This window comes from Peromyscus leucopus, chromosome 4 (genome assembly GCF_004664715.2).
Source record: "Peromyscus leucopus breed LL Stock chromosome 4, UCI_PerLeu_2.1, whole genome shotgun sequence".
Lineage (NCBI taxonomy): Eukaryota > Metazoa > Chordata > Mammalia > Rodentia > Cricetidae > Peromyscus > Peromyscus leucopus.
Window position 1 is genome coordinate 18,736,137 of NC_051066.1, and position 19,906 is coordinate 18,756,042.

Genomic DNA, 19,906 nt, shown 5'->3' on the forward strand with positions numbered 1-19,906 from the left:
TGAATTGTTATTCTCTATACAGTTTCTTCTGTAGTGAAAATTAACTAGTTTTATATCATTTTTTGTTCTTTATGACATTTGATTTCTGTTTAACACTTTTCTAAAGTAATCTATATTAGTCACAATTTTATAAGTACAAAGCTTAATTTATATGTATAATTTAGGCATTTGAAAAGGATGTCTTTGGCAAATCACAACATGCTGTGTTCTAATGTTTTGATTCTTACTGTGTAGGGGCTATCTTATGTACTCATTTACCTTAAAAAAAATTTGGGTGTTTATTTAGTGGATATACCTGAATGGTTGTTACTTCTGGCTAATAATTAAAATTATGACAGGAAAAATTATTTTTTTCATGTGTCCATATAACTTTACATAACTTACTATTGAAGACTGTTCATTTTATTTTATTTTTTTTAGGGCTGGGAATCTAACCCAGGGCTTTGTAAAAACTCCATCACTAAGCTAGATTTCACCTGCTTTGTTATCATTTTAGCAGGTTTCACTCTTTGTTATATTAAAGTTTTGTAATTTCAAATTTATTTCCTATCAAATGGGATAGTAATCCTAAGTTTTGATATCTATAACATTCTAATATCATTTTCATACTGATTGAACATTAAAACCAAATGGGAATTCAGATATCAAAATATTGATTAAAATCTAAAGAAATTGAGTTGTGTATATAGTTCTTACAAATAACCATGATAAAAATAATAATGTATGCTGAAACATAGTTGAACTCATCACACTTAAGTACAAATGGTGTATTGAATTGTGTTTTCATCCACACTTTGCATCACTCAATTTGCTAATATACAGCAACTCATTTAATAGTTTAAATATTTCTCAATGTTTATTATCATTTGTATATTATGTTAATTCTTTTTTAATTTATGATAGAAACAATGGAAATGGATATGAGTATTCTAATTTTATAAATGAAATGAGACTCAAAAACCTCAATAACTTCCTCCAGGTCACATAGTATGGAAAGTGTAGTGGTAGAATTCAAATTTAAGTACACCTAGTTCCACTCACACACAATACATGACTTTGAACCAGTTTTCTCATGTAACTACATCTTACTAATAATGCCCTGTAGCTGAGAATATTAAAGCTATATAATTTTGTAAAAACTACATGAACAATAAAATCTATATATTCAATAGTCTATCACCCATACCTGTCATTTAAGATTTTTTTTAAAAAACTGTATCAACAAGTCAAAAATATGAATTTAGAAATAAGATTTTATATTCAAACTTTAAAAGGTCCCCCACTAAAGGTCCTCTCTTTATTATCCTAATCCTTATGGCTTCACTGTTATATAGTGGTATAATAATTTCTTACATTCACTTAAAGAGAACCATCAACGGAAATACTGTATTTAGGCCATCAGACTGGTGCTTAAATGTTTTATTCTACTGATAAACTGCTTTAAACACAAAAGTAATTTTAACACCTTTTTCTCTATATTTAAAAATTCTCTCTGTAAATGACTCTGAATTAGACTATTTAAGAAAATAAGATAGAGACACAAGGGATTAAAATCCAGTGCTGTATTGAGCAGTGGGGCAATGCAGGCCACAGTGAATTACTGAATTTATTATAAAGAGATTAGAAAGGTGACTTTGGAAGTTTCCAGAAAAAGAAATGATATTTTTAATTTAATGGAAATATATTTCACATTTTAAAATAAAAGCCAAATTTCTTGCCATTAATGTATAAATATTTCATATTTTTAAGAATGAATCTTTTGCTAAAATGCAATATACAAAATTTTTCCCATAAGATATTCACAACAGAATTGAAATGGCTTTTTAGTTACCTCACCTTTCGCTATACAGCTGTTGTTTTTTTCTTGAAAGTTCTGGTCACAGACACATTTATATGATCCTTGTGTATTTACACAATGGTGGGAGCATACACCAAACATCAGGCATTCATTGAGATCTACGAGAGAAGAGCTCACAATCCATCTTCACCATTGCGAGATAAGGACTATTACAAGAACTAAATAGAAACCCTGAACAATCATCTGCAAAGTCAGTAATAAGTTAAAGAAGCGACATCTGTGATTTGAAACATACCACTGAATTAAGAGCATAAGAAGAGCTGAGTAGTAAGTCTCAAGGTCAGGTGGATCATTGACCATGTGTTTTCCTCCTTCAATTTCACATATTTCCTTCTGCTTTCTACATCTTGTATATTTGCCCTGATTATGTAATTAGACTGTAAGGTAAATTCTTGCCTCAATTTAAGTTTAGCACAGTAGGGTAACTGTATTTTGTTCAGCATTCAGGTTCAATGCTAGACACAACCATTCCCAATGCCATCTGCAGATGACACGGTAGAAGTTTATACTCTACTTTGCACATGCTGTGACACTTCCCCAAGGACACCTGAAGCATTGTAGTACCAACTAATTTCTGTGTTTGGTTGAATATATAGACAGAAAATGAGCATTTACCTGTCTTCGGGGAAAATTATTCAGGCATAAAGTGAAATGTATCATATCAACACTTAATCATCTAAATTACCATAGATGTTTCTGCTTTGTTTAGAGAGTCAGCTCTTTTTACAGCTTACCTTTGGTATGGAATCTAAGCTATACTTGTGTAGTCTGGTAAGCTCTCAGCTCTCCACTGACCCACCATGGACAACTTGAAGATCCTGACCTTTTAAAGTGGCCATTCTGATTCCACACATGCATCATGACTGTACCCAGTATCTGTTAAGTCCTTTCTGTTTCTCTTCTATGCTCTGGTCTTTCTTCATTTTGGTTATTTCAACTAAAGTGTTTTAAATTTAAAGCAAAACAGCAACTTTTGTTCTCTCTCTTTTTTTATATATAAGCTGGTGAAGGACCCTAACAAGCTAAATTACAAAATCTAGGTAATGCCTTATTCCTCCTCAATATCAAATGGAAATTATTTTCTTTGCTGTAAAATGTATTTATTATCGATGCAAATTTAATTAATGTTCAGAATTGACTTGCATCTACAACAGAGGTGTATAGAAATAGTGAAAATATCGCTATTTGAAATGACAAATATAGTTTTGGGTTTTTTTTGCAATAGAATAAAATGAGAAAATATTAGAACAGAATTTCTAAAGTTAGTAAGATACTTTACACTGGAAACAGACTACTACAGAGTCTTTAGGTAATTAATACCTTCAAAACTAAGTCTGAAGGCTCAGTCTTTTGCTCTATGTGTATGTATTTACATATAATTTATAGAAACAGTCAGGAAAAGAAAAAATGGTTTTAATTAAAACAGAGAAAACTTAGTTTGCCAACTTTCGGTGTCACATTTTAATAAGGAAATTTGTCGCTTGAGCTGACATCAAAGTGTATAGAAATATAGCTTCCATCTTCCTCGTGTGAATGTAATGAATTAGTTTTTTCATATTGCCTGAAAACCATAAAGTAATTTTTAAACCAGGAATTTAAAGAGATAAATGCTAGAAAAAGAAATTGTTTTAGAATGTTACGGGGCTGGAGAGATGGCTCATTGGATACCGTGCTGGATGGGCATGCTGAGGACCTGAGTTTAGATGCCCATGCTCCACATAAAGTGCAAGGCAACATAAATTACACCTGTAATCCCGGCACTGGGGGGAAGGGGACACAGTGGAGAAGAGGATTCTTCGAGCTTGCTGGTCAACCAATCTAACCAATGACTGAAGTTCAAGTTCAGTAAGAGATTTCATGTCACCAAAACAAGGTGGAAAGTCACAGAGGAATGATGTCAATCTTCAGCCTCCATTTATTCACAAAAGCTCATGTATACATACATATAACAAAATTCTTAATAAAATTGACAAAAAAATTTATTTAGCATAAATATGCCACACAGATATCTGAGATTATCCCGAATTATAACAACAAGTAAATATGATTACAAAAATGGTTTTATCAGAGAAAATTGCAAAAATGTATATATTTAGTTGTATACTTCATGGCTCTATAGGGAAGACCCTGATGTAAATTATATTTACATATAACTTACTCTGATATTCTCTCTTACTACATGCCTAATTTTTATATGATCACAAGCCAGTTGACAAGTCATTTAGATACTGACTTTGAATTTTTAAAGACATATTATAAAAGATTGTTTAAAATATGATGCTAGGACAAAAGCTTACAAGTTTCTCAAAGTAAATTATCTGTCACAGCATGATGAATGTCACTGTCAAGAGAAATGGATCTTCTCAAACATATTCCTTTATGAAATGAGTCTAATACTGCGGTAGATCTTAACCAATAAATTCATCATTTGCATTTCAAAACAGAATTGCTATGACACAAATGAAATTCCCGCTGGTGTGAATTTGTTCAGAGAAGCTTTGTAGTCTCAGGGATGGTTAGCTTAGCTGTGAAAACAAACAGGCTCATCGCCCCAGAGACTCTCTTTCTCTCATAAGTGAAATGACAGCCCATATATAAATAGCTTTTCTGAAAATCAGTCCCTTGTCACCTCACAACTTAGCAGCCTTGGGAATCTCTATAAGCCAAGGAATTGAGCACAAGCTGTTGAGGAAATGTATACTACCTTCACACTGTCTGCCTTTCATGTTTCTCCGAAATCCAGGCTTGCAGCGACAGAAAACAGATGTTTTTACTTGATTACAATATGCATCATCTCCACATGGATTCCCATTGTCTTCACAGGTGTGTTCACTGAGACCTAGGATTTAAAAGACAGTGGAATCAAGAATAATATGACTCTGGTTTTTGAGTTGGGAGTTGATTTTTTAATTTGAAATAATATTTTTATTACATGGATAATTCCTATTACAGATGCTAGTTTTCTGTGCATCCACACCCTCCTTTCTTACAAAGGAAAAAAGAGTAGAAAAAGATTGAACTCACTACATTAAACACAGCTGAGAACAGCTGCTGACACTCGTATTGACAGCCATTGTCAAGCCACACTACTTCCTAAAACTGAGTAAGGAGTCAGTGATTTTCCTGAAAGGCCATCATCAGAACAACATTTACCCATCCATAATCCTTCTCTAAGAGCCAGAACCATTCCTAGAAATGTCTTCAAGATTTTTTTTTACAATTTCCCTGCAGATAAATTCATCAGAGGCTAGCATTTTACTCCAGCCAAAAAGCTAAATTCACAGCTTATTCCATTTTTAGTCAGGACACACTAATACAAAAGAACATCTGAGTGGAAAACAGGGTTACACTGCTATTAGAACAAAGTAAGGCTTCCCTGTAATTTTAGCAGAGTAGTTTGAATTTCATTACTTTATCTTCCATTAAGGAATGTATTTTTAAATGCAAATAAACCAGAGGAGCATTATTATGGAAAAACCACTATGTTGTCTCTAAACTACATCAAGTGATCAAATTTTGAAAAAAAAATTACAATTTTGATAATTAAATAAGTATGACACATCCTTACTGATACTCAAAAATTTTCGCAGTTAAATAAAACATACTCTAACAAAAATATTCATGGCAGAATCAAGCAGTTCTATCTTATAGGCGTAAAATCGAGTGATGTTCCAAGTAATGTTACTTCAGCAAAATACTCCATGATGAGTTGTCTCTAAATAAGAGTACAATAATTTCATTTAGAACATCTGCCTTTCTATACTCTCATAATAGGAACCACTTACTTTTTGTGCAGCCTTGTTCATCTGAACCATCTCCACAGTCATCAAGCCCATCGCACTGCAGCTCCATGGGGATGCACTTTTTGTTACTGCAGGCAAACTCATCCTTCTTACAAGGCTTGGCTTTGAATGACTGTTCACCTGTGTAATCATTAAGAAAGTGGTTAGTTAGTGTTTCATACTATAAAACTGAACATACTGAGCTCACAGTCATTGAGAAAGTAGTTAGTTAGTGTTTCATACCATAAAACTGAACATATTGAACTCTTAAGTGGTTAGTTAGTGCTTCATACCTGTTGTTGGTTTATTTTTTGGCTCCTTTGGGGGGCCTGCCACTCAGCTCCCAAACAAATCACTCATACACACACACACACACACACACAGAGAGAGAGAGAGAGAGAGAGAGAGAGAGAGAGAGAGAGAGAGAGAGAGAGAGAGAGAGAGAGAGAGAGAGAGACGCTAATTCTTAATTATGAATGCCTGGTCTCAGCTTGGCTTAGTTTCTAGCCAACTTTTCTTAACTTTAAATTATCCCTTCTACCTTTTGCCTATGGGCTTTTCCATTCTCTTACTTCTGTAAATCTTACACTTATACCATGGCTTGCTATATACTTGGGTGGCTGGACCCTGGAGTCCTCCTCCTTCTCTGGCTACTTCTCCCCCCTCCCACATTTCTCCTTCTATATAGTCTCTCTGCCTGACAGCCATGCCCAGCCTTTCTTCTTCCTTGCCATTGGCCATTCAGCTCTTTATTAGACCATCAGGGGTTTAGACAGGCACAGTAACACAGGTTCAAGAGTTAAACAAATGCAGCATAAACAAAAGTAAAACATCTTAAAATAATATTGCCCAACACATACCATAAAACTGAACATACTGAACTCACAATTCAAGAATGTACTAAATCCTATGAAAAGAGACTTTCTATCTTAAATTTTAACTTATAGGGCCGAAATCAAACAAATTGTTAGAGTTTTAGAATTTGGAAAAATGAAAATATTTTCTATATTAAATAACACCCCGTTTTTATAAGAAAATGTATGAATATTATCCCAAGAAGAATTTTTTTAAATAATACACATTTTATTTATTCTTTGAGAATTTCATATAGTATGTTTTGATCATATTCATTCCCTCTCCAACCTCTCCCAGATCTTTTCCATCCATTTGCCTGCCCTGCTTCATATTCTCTGTCTCTCTCACAATGGGGCATATGTGTATATTAACTCTCTGAAACCATGACAGCATGCATAAGTCCTACACAAGCTCAAGCCAGACAAAAATCACAAATGAACAAATAAATAACAAAACAAGATAAAAAAAAAAAGAAAATGTCCAGTTTGTCTTGGCCAACTATTCCTGAGCATGGAGCCTGCCTTAGGGTATGGTTGATATACCCGACGTAACTTCATTGAAGAAAATGGACTTTTCCTCTCCCAGCAGCTATCCAATTGTGAAATGCCTGTTGGCTCGGAAAGAGGCTTCCACTCCCTGCAACCATCTGTGCTGTGATTTTGTCTGGCTTGAGCTTGTCTGGGGCTTATGCATGCTGTCATGGTTTCAGAGAGTTAATATATACATATGCCCCATTGTCTGGAAAACATTGTTTCCTTGAAGTCATCCATCATCTCTGCCTTTTATGATATTTCTGTTCTCTCTTTCACATAGATCTCTGCCTTGAGAGGGAAAGTGAGATATACACACCCAACTTTGGGTTGACCATTTCATAGTCTTTTATTCTCTACACATTGACTAGTTGTGGGTTTCTGTATTAAGCGCTGACTAATAGAAACCTTTCTGGAGAGGACTGAGAAATGCACTTATCTGTGAGTCAGTATGTCATTTTATTGCTATGTGTATCTAGCACACTGATGTCAGTAGGTTTCACCCTAAGGTCCACAGCCTGCCTAGGCTCAGATTCTTATTCTCATTATTAATGAGTTCTATTTGGTGAATTGAGCCTTGAGTCTAATTCGAAAAAGTGCTATGTTACTCTCATAACCTTTGTGCCACTGTTGCACCAATGATCTTATTTTGTCAGTCAGACATTATTGTAGTGTCAGGCTTCACATCTATGTATTGGCTGATGATCAGTGTTTCTCTTGGTAGTATTCATAGTACTATTCACTACTATGAAAGCTATCCAGTAGGAATGCAGCTTCCCGTTGAGAACCAGCTAGATTTTTTTCCATATTTTCTAATTCAAGTGTGTAATATCTTTAGTAATACTGTTTCACTATCAAGCTGTGCAGTGTAACCCACAGCATTGACAATAAAATGTAATTTGTGTGTGTGGAGGGGGTCTATGGGAACCCATGGATCAACAATTCAAAAAATGTATAACCCATTCCTGTTACTAGGGATTTTATTAGGTAATGTATGATATCTACTTGGGTATTGTCCACTTCCACCACATGTTGACTCCATTTAAACTTGTTATAAATGTATACATTTTAGTAATATACAGTAGTAGGTTTTTGATATGACTTTTTCAACAATTAGGACTTTTTAGCTGATAAAGACAGTCTTAAAGGAGGTTTGGTCCAGTATGGTCTTTGAACTATCTTTATTGAACATGTACTGTTGATATGTGAGACCACAATGAGCCATCTTAGAAATGCTTTCACCCCAAAATTAAGGCCTAAGATTTCTCCTTTTGGGAATGGGCCATTAGTTACTGAAACCAGTCGGTTCAGATTCCAGAAACCAGGAAGTGAAAAAGTACAGAGTCACAAGATAGTCACGAGGTAATGCCTGCCAGACTATGGAATGTCCTCTCCCTGGTTTCCAGGGTAACTGACCACAGAAATGCCCCCACCTGAGGGCAGCCAATGAGAAATGGTGGCAGGCAACCACTCCCTTAGAAGTAATTTCTAGAAGTCCCTAGAAGCGAGCCAATCAGAATTGTATCCATACTAGCACCCCTAAATGATGTAACCTTGTGACTTTTCCCTTTAAAAGCTGAGCTTGCAGACAGGTGGGCGCTTCCTCCAGCCTCCACTGCATTGGATGTATTGGACGAAGTCCCTGCCTAGGCTTGTATATGCTGAATTAAACCTTGCTTTTGCATTCCGGCATGCTCATCTTTGGTGGTCTCTCTGGGGGTCACGATCTGGGCACAACAGACATAGGAACTTTTTATATCTCAGAATTTTCAGGAAAAAGTATATTTGCACATACTCTATGCAGATCTTTTCACCTCATCTCTATTTTTGACAAGGAATTCTTTTAAACCAAGTTTTTTTTCTCATGATGTTAATATTTTTTTGAATGAAATGCCTTAGTGGGAGGCTGTAGATAAAGCCATGTAGCTTTTTTCATGCAGATGAAATGTTAGGGGGTGACTTTCATATGTCCATTTCAAATGCTGGTGATTGGAAAAAGGCCTTCATATATCCACAGGGAATTCTTTGCTATAATTTTAAGCACTAAATTCGTTCTCTTATCTTGCAACTTGTTCCTAAATCAGTATTTCCAATAGAACTGACTTACCACTGCAGTGATCTTCATCTGAGTTGTCCCCACAGTCATTAATCCCATTGCACATTTTCTCAAGTTGCAGGCAGATTCTATCATTTCTGCATCTGTGAGGCCTTGTGGGTGGGCAAAGAAATTTGACTGCAAAAACAATAACAGAGAAACAACAAAGTGACGCTTTCAGGTGAGTTTTCTTATTAAGAATGTGCTTTGCTTTTTAAACAGATAATTTGGCTTTTGTCTTGAGTTGCAAAATGGCTAGTGTTGGATACTAGAAAAAATATAGAACCTTTTGGTACAAGTTACTAATTGCAGAAGAGTGCACAGTTGAAGACTGTAAATGGGATAAGGAAGGAAGCACACTCTGTGGTTTGATTTGCAGTTGTGATCTCACTGGATGTATGGCAGGTTAAAGTATCAACCTTTGACCTAGGTTCTTTAACACCCTGTTTAAACACATATTTAGATTTGTAAGGTCCATGAGGCAATCTTTGTTATTGATTTTAGTGTGTGATTTTGAAAGTCAGGAAATTTTATTTATCCCACACTACAGTATTCTGTCCCTAAATCCTAGAAGATCTCTATGATTATTACACATACCTAGAAATATGCTGTGCTCTGTCCTTGGTGCTGAATTGCTTCCTCTTGAAATCTTCCTATAGTTGCTCTCAATTATATTAACTGATTTACTTGTGCTTATATGATAAATTGTGCCAGTTTTCCACCTAGACCTGTGGTCTCAAGACTGGCTGGAAGCATGATCTACTTAAAGTATTTTAAATTCAACAAATTCACTAATCCACCAATTCTTTCCTCTGACTGCATCAAGTTAACACTTGAGCTATGGTTATCACCATGATTTTGTTACTGGCACATCAAAGCAAGAAAATGGGAATTATTCTAAATTCTTTAATGTTAATAATTCATAACTGTATTTAGTTATGACACATTGTAGGTATTGTCCCCAAACTTGTCATTTTCTTTTTAATCCATAACAGTTGCCATAATAAAAGCCCCAGTTTTTAAAATATCCTGTAATGTCTTATCTTAAATATCCTCAGATATATTTCCCATGCTCAGAGGAACTATCAGCCTAACACTATTTTCTACATCCTCCAGAGTTATCTATCACCTTCCATCTATGATTTAAGACACTTTACATGACCTAATAGACTTTTTATTATCTTGTCCATATCACTCCTACAGCTTGAAGTCTTATCTTTTTTAATAGTCTACCAATATATTCATGTCTTCTCCTGGACACATGTGACTCTTTTACAAGTCCTTGATTTAATAAAATCCTGTTTTACCCAAAGGACACTCTTTGCTTTCCTACCTTTTATGAATATATCTTACTTTAATTAAGCTTCATGTTTCATATTTGAAGATATTGCAGCTTCCTAACACCTTTCAGAATTTCATTGGCAAATCTTCAGTATTGGTACATTAATAAAAGGATTCAAAACAAATAGGGTACCTAATGTCAGGTACTATGCAAGACTGGAAAAATGTTACTCCTTGAAGCCACAGAATACTAACAAAATTCCCTGTGCCAGTGATGGGATACATGTTCATGAGATGTTGGTTAGGAGGGCCCCAGAGATGCTCCAAACAAACAAACAAAAAATCTTCTTTCCTTTGTTCTCATTCTCCACCACAAGGAGGTGACTAAATCTTGTTACTAAGACCATCACATATTTTTGTTGCCTGTTACAGAGAATCAAGCGGGAGCTAAGATAGAAGCTTCTTCTCTGCCAGAAAGTTTTCACAGCTCAAAAGATGCTGTGCGGTCTTCTAGGGGAGAACAAGAAGGTATCTAAAATCTTTATAAGCTATGAATCTGAACTGCCAAGCAGGATGTGCTCACTTGTGAATTAATGATACTACTGCTGTGAAGATAGCCAATCATTCCCAGATTGGATTTTAACCCCACCCCACAGGAGCAATGCTGTGTAGTTATTTCCTTTAAGATAACACATTCATTTTTCTATGGAAGCACACTAAGATGCAGGATGTTGTAAAGGAGGTAATAATATATTACATCAAACAAGGAAGCTCACAGGGAAGCTTTTTAAGACACCAAGTACACTAAATAGAAGTAAAACATTTCATTCTGTATGAAAGATCTTAAAGATTAGGAAGTAAACAACTTAAGGGATTGAGAAAATCCCTGAAACTGACCAGATTCACTAGGCTCCTTCCTCCAAGCATTTGCAAGCAGTAATGACTGCTGAAAGAGACTCCGAGAAGCTAACCTTCCTAGAAGGGGAGCTAAATAGCCAAACCACCTGAAAGAGACAGAGACCATCCACAGTGCCTGCATACTCTCAGACAATTCAGACTGCATGAAAGAAGTAGAAAATAGACAAATAAGCTAGAAGAAGAAGAGTCCAGCTGAATTGCCTAGAAGAAGCTCAAACAAAATGAGATGCCTGGAACAAACACTCTTCAATTTGTCAAGCTGCCTGTAAATGGTGCTGTGAGTTCCAGGTTTTTAGCGTTTGTATTACCCATTGTTGAGGTGGGCTTTTGGTGACATAGCTGTCTTTGAGTCATTTCTGCCTCTTATAAGTAACCCCTCACCCATTCTTCTGTAAATTGAATAAAACTTGACTGTCCTCTAAGTTACACTTTTGTGGTGTTCTTACATTATTTCTGTTGTTCGTTCCCTACCTGGAGTGAGTAAACTGATCATGTCTCCCCAGGAACAGTGTCACACAAGGGAATCCATGCTAGGCACCATAAACCTGAACAAAAACTCATTGGCAGGATCATTTACCTAAATTGACTCAGTGCCAATCTGCCTTCTAGACATATATATTTGTGCCCATCAAAAAAATGCTCTCCTCAACCTTAATCAGAGAAGCCTTTTCTGTCTAATAATTGACAGTAGGTGTAAAGGCTTGTACCTACACAAAGTGTATAGAATAAGTGGTGGGTAAGTGCTCCTCTGCTGTGGGATGGTCTTTCTGTATGTTGCTGTATGAATATGTGTTGCTACCATTGGTTAATAAAGAAGCTGCTTTGGCCTATAGTAAGACAGTTTATAGCCAGGTAGGAAATCAAAGAGAGATACAGAGAGAAGAGAGGCAAAGTTGAAACAGACACCATCCAACTGCCCAAGGAACAAGATGTCATCAGACCAGAAACACTATGGCCACATGGCAGAACATAGATTAATAGAAATTGGTTAATTCAAGATGTCAGAGATAGCTAGCAGTAAGCCTGAACCATAGATCAAATAGTCGGTAATTAATAATAAACCTCTGTGTGTTTACTTGGGACTAAGCAGCTGCAGGATTAGGAAAACTTCTGACTATATTGGCATTCCAATGTGGGGCCAGGATTTCTGCATAAAACCTGACAAAAGCTTAAAAAAAGAATCTAGACCCACAAAAACATGAGTCAAATGAAACTTCTTTATTAACCAATGGTAGCAACACATATTCACAGCATGAAGAAAGACCATCCCACAGCACTCAGCCTTAAACAAGACAGTTACATAATTTTCTATAAAGCTCATGGAACATTAAAAAAGAAGAGGAAGAAAAAATATAAGAACCAAAAAAATATGAGTAATGGATGTGAAATGCCACCTTCCAGACAAGAAACAGCCATTATAATCATGAACTCACAGCAGTGATAGGTGCCTTCCCTGGGTCTGAACAAGAAAGCTGGTCAGTAGTCGGGCAAGATTAGAGGATTGTCAAGATGGCTCCACCCTTCACCATTGAATGATTTGCTACTGTCATTTTAATGGAGAAGGGGATACAATGCTTTCATTTATGTGCCATTGGTAACTTCCCCAGGTTCCAATAGATAGTTCCCATCTGGTGAGTACACAGATTGTGCTGCTTAAACTAAATGGGTCATAAAATTAAACCAAATATCATAGATCTCAGAAAGAGATGAGTAGAGAAGGCAGGGGGTTAATAAGGATGAGGTGAAATAAGAGAGAGCAGGAAATGAGCTGTTGGCTCTTATGTGGTTGCATTGTTGAAATCTTTACAGATATACTTGCCTCTACACATGAGCCAACAACTAATTTAACATCCTTAATGACCTGAGACTGCTTGGGTGACAAGGACCAGAGACTAGATAGCTCAGAGACCTAGGGTAAATTCAGTTAGTAGTGGTCTTTAAAAAAAATAAAAAATAGAATGACTTCTAATGATAGTTTGCTATACTCATAGATCTTAGATAATGTCTTATTCTGTCATCATCAAAGAAGCTTCCTCCTTTAGCACACAGGAACAAATACAGTGACGAACAACCAGACGTTAGAGATCAAGAGAGAGAAAGAGGGGGTGGGGGACATCTTGGAACACACAATTCCAAATGAGACATCTCCATTAAATACCTCACCCCAGATCTCAGGAAACCTGAGAAAGAGAAGTAGAAAGTGTATAAGAGCCAGAGGGAATGCAGGATACCAAGAGAACAAGGGCCTCTAAATCAACTGAGCAAAGCTTATATGAACTCACAGAAACTGAAGCAGCAAGCATGGAAACTACATATGTCTGCACCAGGTCCTCTGTGGATATATTACACAGTTGAGTATTTTTATTGGACTCCTTTGGGTGTGAATTAGTGGGTCTCTGATTTTTGTGCCTTTGCTTGGGGTCTTTTCATTCTGATGGTTGCCCTGTCCAGCTTGTTTATAATGGCTTTTGTTTTATCTTATATTTTATTTCATTATGTTTATCTCTTATCTCTTAGAAGGCTGTTCTTTTCTAATGAGAGACAGAAAGCAAGTGGATCCTGATGGGAGAGGGTGGGAAGGAACTGGGAGGAGTAGAAGGAAAGGAAACTGTAATCAGGATATATTCTATGAGAAAAGAATCCATTTTTAATAAAAGAGGAAAAGTAATAAGATTGAAATTTATTTATTTACATTTTTAAAATAGTTTTACTCCTGATCTGGAATTTATTTTTATGTCTCAAAAACCATTGCTTCTTTTTCAAGGGCACTCTTAGGTTCTATGTCATGTGCCATCCTCCTTAATTTTTATTTTTTGTAATCTTGTTATGATTGTCCAACTAACTCTTCTGACAGCTCACACTCTTTTCAATATTCAGTGTCACTCAACATTCTTCCCTACTCTCCTTATTCGTATGATTTACTTCATTCAGTATAATCTCATTCAAATATTTGTTACATTTATTCCCCCTGTGACATTTACACAAGTAGAATAACCTCTTTCTTTAAATATTGGAATCGAATGTCCAATTTAAGCTTGAATGTCTCTGCAAATGCATTGCCAAATTGAATTCTAGTCTTTGCTGTTGTTTTTCTAAATTCTACTTCCATTTCCATTTGGAAACAAAAGCTCTGTGTACTTCACACCTTCCTCTCTCATATTCAAATCAACCCAGTGGAGAACTTAACTTACTTGATCATAATTTTTTACTTACATCAATGTCAAATTGGTCAATAGTTATTTTATCACATGTATTTATCATCATAATCAAAACTATTACCTAGCATGCTACACAATATTGTTTGTGAGTCTTACCACTGCTTAGGCATCTCTGCTAGCTCCTAATTATGAGCTATAGAGGAACATGAGTGTTTCCATTTCTCCACTAAACTACGGTTTGCTTGGTATCTGGGCGTTTACATGTAATTCCCTCTCCAGCATTGTTTGTTTTCGTTTGGGTTTTGTTGTTTGATTTTAATTATTATTTTCTTGCTCTTGGTCCCAGTTATACGCCACTCAGACTGAGATGAAAATGTTACATCCCTTATTCCAAGATTGAACAAAAAATTTTGTTGCATGCTTTTGTAAATCTTCATAATAAAATAATTATTTTCTACTCTAAGTTGCTTTTGATCACAGTGTTTTATCACAGTAACAGAAAAACAATTCTCTCATATACTTATTCTCTCTTATTTCTGTCACATTTCAAAATAATATATAGAAAGTATTGTGAATTATTAAATGAGCATGTGAGGTCTTCTCAAAGAAAGAAGCTTTGGTATTTGTTTATTTGTTTGTTTTATCTCCAATGATGTAGAAGATCCTATGGCTTGAATAGCTCTCCTTAATGTTTGTACTGATGGGAGAGATGGGAGACAGGAGTGCAAGACAGCCCAGACACTCAGATTTTACAGTATTTTTCCAACTCTACTGTGTGGAATTCCCTTCAGAAGCATTTCCCAACACAAGAAATGGCCCAGGAGGGTGTAGCTCTACAGTATGGTTATTTAATAACTAGTTATTCCCAGTTCCTCTCACTGGTTTCATGATCAAGTGGAATATAAATGAAAAGGGAAAATATAGTTTATTGAACATTAAGAGGTTCTGAGTTGATCAGGGTAGGGAAGCATTACTTTATTTATCTTGATAACATGAAATTTAAATACACACACCCATACTACACCCCCCTTCAACCATTTGAGGTACTATTTAATGATATCTGATGTAGAAGTATTTTTTTAATTAAAGCTAGACCATGCTTTTTTGTTGAGATTAGATTACAAAAGAATAATAAGAATGAAGCTTATAGAAATGCAAGCAATTATTTATGTTTATGATCTCAGATTTTATAGATTTTTCATTGTACATACCTCGAAAACATTAGTCAAGAGTAACTTGTACATAAAGTATGTTTGGGGGAGGTTGTTGTTGTTTGGGGGTTGCTGCTGTTGCTTGTTTATTTTGTTTGTTTGCTGTTGTTTTGCAGTTTTTAAGTATCAACACTGAATGACTAACATGATTTTGTGTATATTATGCATTGATTTCTGAAGAGTCTCTGCGGTAAGTTTTTACCTCTGGTATTATGTCATTTGCATATTCACATTATTTACACTTACCATTAAAATTTCCTCATCCTAAAACACTCATTGAGGTGGAACCAAAATTTAAATGTACCCCACTCAATTCAAATGTCCATCTACTGTAATCAAATCCTAAGCAGTGCATACTCTGTGTCGTGAATAGTGCTGACATGACAGATCAGATGTTGGTGGGTTGCCTACAGAGTCATTAACTTCTAACAGCATGATCTCTTTATTACCTGGCCAGAATATGTATCTGATGGTATACTTTATCTACCTGACCCCAAGGATATGGCATCTGTAGATCAGCTCAGTTCTTCCTTCATACCCTTCAGAGTGTTAGATTACAAAAGGAGAGCTCAATGTGAGCCGCATGAGAGACCATACCACACATATCAGGGGCTTCATCTGAGTTGTCTCCACAGTCATCTTCTCCATCACAAACCCAGAAATGGAGCTTGCATAAGGAGTTGTTACACAGGAACTCATCAGCTCTGCATATACTTTCTCCTTCATTTTTAAGGAAAGAAGATTGTGAAAATTAGTAATGCCAGACAGAAGGGTTCAGCATCCTCTATTTTTTCTATTGTTTACTACCTTATTTCCATACATTTCTTTCCTTCATAGTACCAGAAATGGGAAATTTCCTAACACATTTCTTCAACAAAAAGCTTGTTTCTAATTATACAATTCCAGATATCTTCACATTATTGTCAAACATATCTTATTTTTTAGGGAATAACAAGAGATAACAGAAGAACATTTTTGTAAATCTAAATAATCTTCAATTTATCACATTTTGATTAAAATTTAAAAGGTTTAATCATTTAAAGTATTAACTTATATCATCCTATTCTTTTGGGCAACCAAAAATAACAGCAATAACTTGCTTTTGGGGGTGGTCTTTGCCACACCTTTGATCAACAATCCGAGGGGAGCATCTCATTCCTGGAGCTGGGCTTTTCATTTGATAAAGTATGGCTTATGGAAGGAGCATTGTCCTCTGTGTGTGATTACGCCAATTAAAATCATATATATGTGTGTGTATATAAATATATCATAAATACATATATATTCATGATGGTTATTTTATATATATATATATATATATATATATATATATATATATTAGGTTTCCATCTGTTTTTTAAACATCCTTATAGCTGCTAAAGAAACCACATGACTTTGGTAATAGGAAATGGATAAATCAAGTTCGTACTGACCATGAATCTTCCTCTTTAGTGGCTAGCTTTAACAGTTAAAAAAATTGCTAGGCAGGCAAATGTAGGAGAAAATTTGTCAATAAATTTACCCCTCTTCAAAATATACAAGTTACAGCAATGACTGGCATGGAAAGGTAAACCCATGGTTATAATAATGGCATAGATGCTATGGGGTTAGCCATTGCTTTCTGATTGGATTTATTGTCTACTCTACAGGAAGAAGTACATACATAGCACTATAAACCTGGCAGAAAACTCATGGCTGGGGAGCTCACATTTTCCAAGGGTGACCTGACTGCTATTATTTAATCACACTTACATAATATAATGCAGCAGTCAGTTCATACTTGAACTATCATTTCATTATTTATATACATGTAGACTAGAGCAGCTCTCAGACCTCATTAGTGAAGTTTCCTCATGCAGTGGAGGATAGAAACTCACAACTGATCAAAGTGAAGTGAATAAGTGACTGTGGAGTCTTCATCCATAAATGGGACATCTATCTGATACCCTCTTCCCCCAAGACTCAGGAACCATCTTGAAAAAAAGGGTGAGAATAATGTACAAATGCAAGAACAGGGACAGTAAAAACCAAGGTCAAAGCTGGATCTTGGTGGTACATGCCTTTAATCTCAGTACTCTGGAGGCAGAGGCAGGCAGGTCTCCATGAGTTCAAGGACAGCCTGGTCTACAAAGCAAGGTCCAGGACAGCCAAAACTACAGAGAGAAACCTGGCTCAAAAATCCAAAAACAAAACCAAAATCAACCAAACAAACAAAAAACCCAGGGTGAAACAATGTCTTCTCTACATGAAAGGACTGTACTCATTGACTCAGCAACTGTGTTCTGTGCTTGCCTGCTCAAAACCTGAAAAAGATCAAACAAATAAATACTCGTGCATGGATGGTAGAGGAGCTCTTAAGTCCCTAAGCATAGCTGAGAAACTTTGGACAGTTAATGGCTCCTGGAGGAAGAAATTAAGTTTTGCTTTTGTTTTGTTATTTAAATTCATGGCTTCTGGTAGGTCAGCCATATTACAGGATATGGACTACACTCCTGATTGTATTGCCAGCAGAAAATAAGGTCAATGAGCCATAAAGAAAGAGAAGAAGAGAGAGCAAGAAGGAAGAGGAGGAGGAAGAAAAGGAAGATGGTGGCAAGGACAAAGACATGAAGATGGGAGGGAGGAATGGATCCAAGAAGAGTTAGAGGTTTCCATGGAGTGGAATATGAATTTTATTAAAAATCATTGTATTTATGAAATTCTCTAAAAACTAATATTTTGTAGTTTAACTTGTACTTCTACATAGAAAAAAAGAAAAAACAGAGTTATTTTTAAATTTCTCCAACCCTAAAATGCTGTCTGACTTACTCACTAAAATTTTATAGTACTGTTAAGAAGCTTTTGCAATATAAACAATAGTTCTTTGAAGATAAAAGTCATTTACTGATGCCATCTATTCATTATTTTTTATAAAATTTGGGCAATCTGGCATTGTTTTTATATATTTAATGTTTTTACACAAAATGAAAATTACCTCAAATACAAAACATTTGGAATGTAAAATATATGTGCCAATACCACATGCAAAGAACCCAATAAGCTAATAAATTTGGGTTCTGTGTATGGACAGATAAGAAACAGTACAGATTTCTGTGCTTATTGGTGACTGTGGGTTTCTGTGCTTCTCTGGACAACCTATTAATTTCACAGATATTCAATATCTTCATCTATGACCAAAGCATAATAAAGTAACTTATAAACCCATATTCATAAGTACTACCCAGTAATACATCACAGAGATATAAATTCAGAACTAAGATAAACAAATCAGTTTATTTTTCCTGATAAGAAATGCTCATGATTTTTCTGCCTGTTGTGATTTACAAAACAAGTTCATTGTATGATGGAAACTTGGCAGATTTCATATAATTGACTTTAGAAACGATCTGATCAATTGTAGACATGCTTAGAGGAAGATATTTACTGTTTTTGTTCAGAAATTCGAGTAACACTTAAAACAGGGGCTAAGAGTTTCTGCAAATTTTCAAAAATAGGACTGGTTCTGCTTACATCTGCCATCTTTTAGAACCACAGAATTCTAAGACACGTAGAAAGGCAAGTTCTCAATTAGTCAGAGAGTTGACTGGTTGACATTCACAGCATAAAGCTTCAAACTCCACAGGTTCCTGAAATACTACTTTATTTCAAGCGTCAGCAATGCTGAGCTCTAAATTGCTGCAATCTAAAAGTAATCTCAATTACCAAAACTCATATAATCTAATATATAACCATTTAATATTTTCCCTGAAAACAATACAAAGGGAAGTACACGTGACTTTTACTATTAAAGGGAATCTAAACACAGTTTTTGTGCTATGGTATATGTTTTAACTCTACCACTAGAACAACTAAGGCAATAGTACTTGATTCTGGGGGCAATCTAGGTAATATAGCTACCTAGATAGACTGTGTTTCCAAAATGAAGAAGAAGGAGAAGGAGAATGAAGAGGAGAAGGAAAGCAAGAAGGAGAGAAGAAAGGGATGAGGGAGGGAGGGAGCAAGAGAGAAACAGATCACATGAATATAGGGCTTAAGTATGCATTGCTTTAATTCAAAATCATATAGTAGAGTCAAAATTTTTTGGATAAAAATGGTTTAAATTATCAATCTCATTGCATTCTGTATTTTATGACAAATTAAATTAAGACACAGTTATGAACTCTTGACACACTTTATCTTAAAAAATTCTATATATAGTATATCAGTGCTGTTAAAAGG

At 35.4% G+C, this 19,906-nt stretch overlaps 1 protein-coding gene across 5 annotated transcripts in view; it reads right to left on the minus strand.

The window, feature by feature from the left end:
- Positions 1 to 19,906, minus strand: part of Lrp1b (LDL receptor related protein 1B) — a 1,927,307-nt gene that overhangs the window by 128,971 nt on the left and 1,778,430 nt on the right. For all 5 annotated transcript variants that reach the window (XM_037205578.1, XM_028868856.2, XM_037205579.1 and 2 more), the window contains 5 exons: positions 16,286 to 16,408; positions 9,133 to 9,258; positions 5,644 to 5,781; positions 4,563 to 4,697; positions 1,837 to 1,956 (listed from right to left, as the gene is read on the minus strand). In XM_037205578.1, the coding sequence (XP_037061473.1) occupies positions 1,837 to 1,956; positions 4,563 to 4,697; positions 5,644 to 5,781; positions 9,133 to 9,258; positions 16,286 to 16,408 (642 nt within the window). The remainder of the gene's footprint in view (positions 1 to 1,836; positions 1,957 to 4,562; positions 4,698 to 5,643; positions 5,782 to 9,132; positions 9,259 to 16,285; positions 16,409 to 19,906) is intronic.